This window comes from Pollachius pollachius, assembly GCF_949987615.1.
Source record: "Pollachius pollachius genome assembly, chromosome: 10".
Lineage (NCBI taxonomy): Eukaryota > Metazoa > Chordata > Actinopteri > Gadiformes > Gadidae > Pollachius > Pollachius pollachius.
The window spans coordinates 2878601-2885397 of record NC_136943.1 but is presented as its reverse complement, the minus strand read 5'-3'; the positions used below and the strand labels follow the sequence as shown (position 1 = coordinate 2885397).

General features: G+C 47.6%; 2 protein-coding genes across 7 annotated transcripts in view; one reads left to right on the top strand and one right to left on the bottom strand.

The window, feature by feature from the left end:
* Positions 1–489: 489 nt before the first annotated feature.
* phox2bb (paired like homeobox 2Bb) lies at positions 490–2311 on the top strand (the record flags this gene model as incomplete). The annotated part of the gene is made up of 3 exons (XM_079744284.1): positions 490–730; positions 1362–1549; positions 1871–2311. 3 exons carry the CDS (start codon positions 490–492, stop codon positions 2309–2311), a joined length of 870 nt encoding a protein of 289 aa, XP_079600410.1.
* Positions 2312–4478: 2167 nt separating this feature from the next.
* The window catches only part of LOC307081474 (LIM and calponin homology domains-containing protein 1-like), a 49218-nt gene continuing 46899 nt past the window's right edge, over positions 4479–6797 (bottom strand). For all 6 annotated transcript variants that reach the window (XM_079744682.1, XM_079744685.1, XM_079744686.1 and 3 more), the window contains one exon: positions 4479–6632. In XM_079744682.1, coding sequence (XP_079600808.1) covers positions 6607–6632 — 26 coding nt within the window. In that variant the 3' untranslated portion in view covers positions 4479–6606. The remainder of the gene's footprint in view (positions 6633–6797) is intronic.

The window sequence follows — 6797 nt, the reverse complement described above, 5'->3', positions numbered from 1 at the left end:
GGTTAGAGAGGAGAGGGGTGGATGGCGCGCGGAGGCTTGGCGCGTAATGGCGCGCGGTATTAAATTCTAATTAGAGACGCAGCGGATCAATGGGAGGGAGGTTGGACAGCGCGAGGCCCCCAGTGCCAGCCCAATAGACTGATGAGTTATTGTCATGTAAAAAAGCGCGAGCAATAAGACCAAACGCTTTGCTATTGTCCAAGCGGAAAGAGCCAAGTTTATTAGGAGCGCTGGATGCTCTAGAGACCGGGGGGCTAGGCGGCTCTTAGGGGGCTTTTCATAAAAGCGGGCGAGGCGCCTATAAAGCAGGCCAGTCGAGGAGCGGCCGCCGACCAGTCAACATCTCCTCCGCCCCACTCCCGCCACGCCACGAGTCACGCGCGTCCTCCTATCCGTCTGTTTAAATCCAATTTCGCGTTTTGTTGTTTCCACATTTTTTTCTTGGTTTCCTAGGAAGTGCGTCTTTCCGTCTCCACGAAGCCTCTTCCGATGTATAAAATGGAATACTCTTACCTGAACTCCTCCGCCTACGAGTCGTGTATGGCCGGGATGGACAGCGGCAGCCTGGCCTCCGCCTACGCCGACTTCAGCTCGTGCAGCCAGGCAAGCGGCTTCCAGTACAACCCCATCCGAACGTCGTTTGGCGCTTCCGCGGGCTGCCCGTCCCTCGCGCCCGGCTCCTGCAGCCTCGGGACCCTCCGAGACCACCAGAGCAGCCCTTACGCCGCAGGTAAGCCCCCATGCGCGAGCCGCTCCCAGTAACTAGGTTGTCTTTATAAAGCCCGTGATTGCGTTTCCACATGGAAACGTGTTTAGTATTTACCAAAGCGAATCTGCTTACCCAAATGAAGCGGATTTATCAGGTTAGGAGCGATTGCAGGCGGCGGTAATTGGGTTAGCGGGTTATGCTGTCCTGCTCGCGCCCTAACCGCCAACAACATCATCTTAGGAAGGAGAGAATCATTTATTTACTCTGAGACGAGAAGCATCTTAATAACGAGATGAGATGAGATGAAGTGGCAGTACATTACGGTACATCACAACATTATGACAACTTCACCAACCCCAACCCAAACAATTAGGTCAACATTACAATTAAGTTAACATGACAATCAAGTTAAGATTACAATTAAGGTAACATTACAGTAAAGCGCATCACGGCGCGCGGCGCGCAGCGACTCCGCACCTCAGCGACTCTTACGCCTATTTGATATGGACGCGCGATTCATTTTACACAAAATACTGGATTTTAAATTGACTTCCGCTTGGTGACCCGGATACCACCGGGTGTCCACGCGCCCCGCGACTCGGGACCCTGTCCAGCCCCCCCTAACGGGACCCTGTCACCCCCTCTCCTCCAGTACCCTACAAGCTGTTCACGGACCACGGGGGGCTGAACGAGAAGCGGAAGCAGAGGCGCATCCGGACCACATTCACGAGTGCGCAGCTGAAGGAGCTCGAGCGGGTGTTCGCGGAGACGCACTACCCGGACATCTACACCCGCGAGGAGCTCGCCCTCAAGATCGACCTGACCGAAGCCCGCGTGCAGGTATGCCCCCGCGCGCGCCCACCTGCACCGTCACTACGGCACGAGACATAAATATAAACACGCAAAAATAAATAAACGCACTATCGAGTATGGAATATTATTATTTTATTCTATCGGTGTCATTATGTACACGTTATAATTGTCATACTTTTTTATGATATTTCCACTTTTCACATTATGTCCTATTTGATCACGTGATGTTTTATTAATGATCAACGATAAGTAATATGATCATATTACCGATCATATTAACGATAATATTAACGATCATATTAGTGATTAAATGATTATCGATTACTGATGTAGATCCTGTATTTCTAGGTTTGGTTCCAGAACCGACGCGCAAAGTTCCGCAAGCAGGAGCGCGCGGCCGCCGCCGCCGCTGCTGCGGCAAAGAACGGAACCGGGAAGAAGTCGGACCCGCGCGACGAGGACAGCAAGGAGCAGAAGAGCGCCGACCCAGACAGCACAGGGGGTCCGGGGGGGCCACACCCCGCGGGGCCCCCCTCCTCCTGCTCCGGGCCCAGCCCCGCGGGGGGCGCGCTCAGCAGCCCGGGAGGCGGGCAGGGGGACCCGGGGAAGACCTCGGGGTCCATGGGGGTCCCGGGGTCCCAGGGGGGCCAGGGCTCCTGGGCCAGCGGCCCCGGGACCATCACCTCCATCCCGGACTCGTTGGGCGGGCCCTTCGCGAGCGTGCTGTCGTCCCTGCAGAGACAGAACGGCGCCAACAAGGCGGCGCTCGTGAAGAGCGGCATGTTTTAGCGGGTCCGCGGTGGATGGGAAGGAGGACTGTAGCCGGGGGGGGGGGGAGGAGGGGGGAGTGGGAGAGGGGTGGGGGGGAGGGACATGACCGAAGGACACACATACACATCAACAGGACGATGACGACTTCCGCTGCGGGGGTCGCTCCCTCCCTCCCCGGCTCCTCGCGCGGTCAGGTTAGAAGAATCACAATGTGACGTCATCGCGCCACCCCCACAGCAGCAGCAGAGCATCGATCACCGATCACCGATCCGATCAGAGCCGAGGTTTGGGACAAGACGCGTCGTCCGCTCGCCGCCGACTCTTATTTCAGGACGAAAAAGACGCGCCGCGCGCCCCCGACAGACTGAGAAGGTTGGGGGGGATGCGCGTGCATCATTTTGTTTTTCTAGATCGTCATCACGCACGCGGCCCATCACAGATTTCAGGGCTCGCGGTGGTTTCCGTTCACCGATCGATAGACGATCAATAAGAACGGAGCCCCGCCCCCTCGAACCGCACAACGCCCCGCAGCGCCCCCACAGACCCCCCTGTATGTTTGTGTGTGTTTGTACGCAAGTGTTTTGTGGTGTTGTGTACTCTCGTCTGACGTAGTTCATCTCTGGAGCATCCCCCCCTCCCCCCCCCGGTTCCGTTCCCCCCCCACCCCTCTGATTCTGCTCATCCCAGAAGTGATGCAAGCTTTTGTATTTATTTCGTCTCATTTGCATGTCGTCTCTCTCCCCCCCCCCCCCCCCTTCCCCTTCCCCCCCTCCTCCTCACTCTGTGAACTTTATGTAACTCGTTTCGTCCGGATTCAAAGTTATTTATATGTAGGTCATGAATGCTTATATTTAAGAATAAGGAACTATTTCTACACGTGCACATAGTTTTCCAGGTGTACCATTGAAATGATTGTTGATGATAAAAAAAAAAATAATGGTCCAAGATGCTTCGTCCCTTGTTATTGATGATAAAATGGCTGAGTCGATTTTATATTAGGATAAATACGGTAATTTCTAGATAAGGTCTGGGCTGCAGGTGTGACGTCAGCCGGGGCGCGTTTGAGCACCACGGACAGTGCAGGCGTCAGGCTACGACGTTAGTTATGAAGTCAAAACAATGAAGCTGATCCAAAGCAAGTTTTACTAAATACTAAAAATCTTCATCTAGTTTCGCTCACCTGCCCGACAGTAGTTATTATAGTCTGTGTGGGGCTGGTCAGGATGCATCAGCCCTGCCTAGCAGATTTAATAGAGCTCAAAGGTTAAAGTAGGCAGTATTAACATCAGTATTAATATATCTATTGGTAAGGTAGGCCTTTTAGTGTTAGAGCTATAATTAATGTTTATCAGTGTTAGCAGATCTGTTAGTATTAGTTGATCTGTAAGTATTAGTTGATCTTATAGTGTTAATATATATATTAGTGTTAGTAGATCTATTAGTATAGATCTTTTAGTATAACTATTAGTGTTATAACTATTAGTGTTAGTAGAACTGTTACTATTAGTACATCTATTATTGTAAGTGTAACCTGGTATATTAGTGTTAGTATATCTATTAGTATAGTTGCATAAGTATTAATATAAATATTAGTATTAGTATATCGATTAGTGTAAGTAGATCTATTAGTATTTGTATATCAATTAGTATAGCTATATTGGCATAACTATTAGTGTGATTAGATCTATTAGTGTTACTAGATATATTAGTGTTAGTAGGTCTATTAGCATTAGTACATCTATTAGGATTAGTAGATCTATAATTATTATTAGATATATTAGTATTAGTAAATCCAGGGTGCGATTTGTGAAAAAACCAGAGGGGGGGATAATTTTGAGAAACATTTTAAAATGTTTCAAAATGAAGACGGACCCTGTGTATTTTGGTTGTTAATTATTACGATGTAACGGTGAAAATACTTTGGGTGGGGGGGATAATTTTTATCCCCACCGAGGATAAAAATAATTCAGCAGAGGGTAGGACGTGTAAACCAGAGGGGGGGATAATCCCCACCATCCCCACCGGCAAATCGCACCCTGAGTAAATCTATAAGTATTGGTAGATATATTAGTATTAGTAGAGCTAAGCTTAAAGTAAATCTATTCAGACAAATACATACTGTGCAACGGTGAAACATTAAGAGACACAAACAAGTTCTCCTTTTGGTTTATACATTTTATTTATAAACATACATTATGCTAGAAATTCCGCTGCATTTGACCTGCTCCTATTGGGAAAGTCCTCGGGTGCATGACGCAATAAATACCAGCTCCTTCCCAGCCACGGATCCTACCCAGAAGCCTCAGCAACACCCGAACCAGAAGCTAAGGGACAATACAAATGGGCGGAGCGCAGGAACACTGGAGAGACGGGGAGCGGAGGATCGTTCGGTGTGGGCTCAACGTGCTTCTGCACACAGCCTCAGCACCAGAACATCTGGACCACAACTGGACCACATCTGGACCGGCGTGTGTCGCGATGCCACAGATCCCAGCCCAGCGGTGCGAGCGCCGCTCGGCCGATATTACTTCTGCCGTTAAATCGTACGAACGCGTCGGCTGACTATTTAACGTGATCATCTTAAAATCTGCAATTTCAACAAACACGAAAAACAGCTGCGGTGCAATTTAACAACATTTAAAATGAAACCCATTTCGATAATATTTCAATTCGGCAATTTCTTTAGTGTGAAAATGAGGGTGAAAATCCTCAGGAATGACCAGACGGGGGCTCCGAGTGGACCCCCCCGATCTGAGAGACCAGCTAGCTCCGTCCTGCTAACCCTAAGGCACATTTACGCTATCGCTTCAACCTCCTCGTTACTCGCCCCTCGTTACTCGCTCCTCTCTGCTCATTACCCGCCCCTCGTTACTCGCTCGTCTCTCCTTGTTACTCACTCCTCGTTACTCTCCCCTTGTTACTCGCTCCTCGTTAAGTCCCCCGCTGACCGGCCGGCCAATCAGGCGGTGTTTAACAAGCAGGACATTTGCATACGTCGTACATCATGATTCCATAACAAGGATAAAAATATGCTTTATGTTGATATAATGTAATACAATAACAAAAATGGTAAATATGTTATTGCTCTATCGACGAAGCATCATCATAAATACAAAATATTCATTTATCTCAAGCAAAATACCGCAGCCAAGGCCTGTTTACTGCATGGGTCAGTAAGGTGAAAAGGTCAAAGTTCAAAGGTCAAACGCAGCTCAGACGTCCCTCGTTGGAGTCATCAGGAGACAGAAGGAACAGCCACTTAACTAAAGCCAATCACATTCAGAGTTTACGCGTAAAGAAATCCTTAACATACAAATCAAAACCTCTAGATTAGAATAACAATATCTCTAAGACCTGGATACCAGTGATTATATACTCAGTTATTTTCTGCTCATCTTTACTTTGCTCTTTGGGACCAGGAATACAGCCTTTATATTTGACACATAAGGACTACAACTCTAGAAAGACCCTCTATAGAGCAGTATTCTATAATGATCCATACAGAGCAATGGTCTATAAAGATCCTCTCATAGAGCAGTAGTCTATAAGTATTCTCTATAGAGCAGTAGTCTCTAGGGATCCTCTATAGAGCAGTAGTCTATAAGGTCTCATAGAGCAGTAGTCTATAAGGTCTCATAGAGCAGTAGTCTATAAGGATCATGTATAGAGCAGTAGTCTATAAGGATCCATATAGAGCAGTAGTCTATAATGATCTATCATAGAGCAGTAGTCTATAAGGATCATGTATAGAGTAGTCGTCTATAAGGATCTATCATAGAGCAGTAGTCTATAAGGATCTATCATAGAGCAGTAGTCTATAAGGATCTATCATAGAGCAGTAGTCTATAAGGATCATGTATAGAGTAGTCGTCTATAAAGATCTATCATAGAGCAGTAGTCTATAAGGATCTATCATAGAGCAGTAGTCTATAAGGATCTATCATAGAGCAATAGTCTATAAGGATCCTCTATATAGAGCAGTTGTCTATAAGGATCCTCTATATAGAGCAGTTGTCTATAAGGAGGGTTTTACAGACACCTCATGAAGTTGATTTGTTGGTCAGATCTGATGCAGTCTCTTGATTGGTCGAACAGGGGAGATTCCGTGATGTCACACGCAGGAGTCACATCCATTGGCTGAGATTTCATGAACATATATGATAACATATACATGGCAAGTCTTGAAACCTTTTACCGACCGTTCTGATTGGCCCATGCCCTGCAGAGGGAGGGGCCAACCAGGTGAACCATTGGAGGAGGTGAATGAGGAGGAGATGAGAAGGAGGAGGAGGACATCTTTGGTCTCCTGTACATCACAAGGTGGTCGGCTGACCAGCAGCTGAGAGAGAGAGAGAGACACAGAGAGAGAGAGAGAGAGACAGAGACAGAGACAGAGACAGAGAGAGAGAGAGAGAGAGATTTAATAAATCCCCAAATTATTTAGAAAATTAGTCTAATGTACATCCATCCATGACTGTTAAGTATACAGTCCTTCAGCACACAC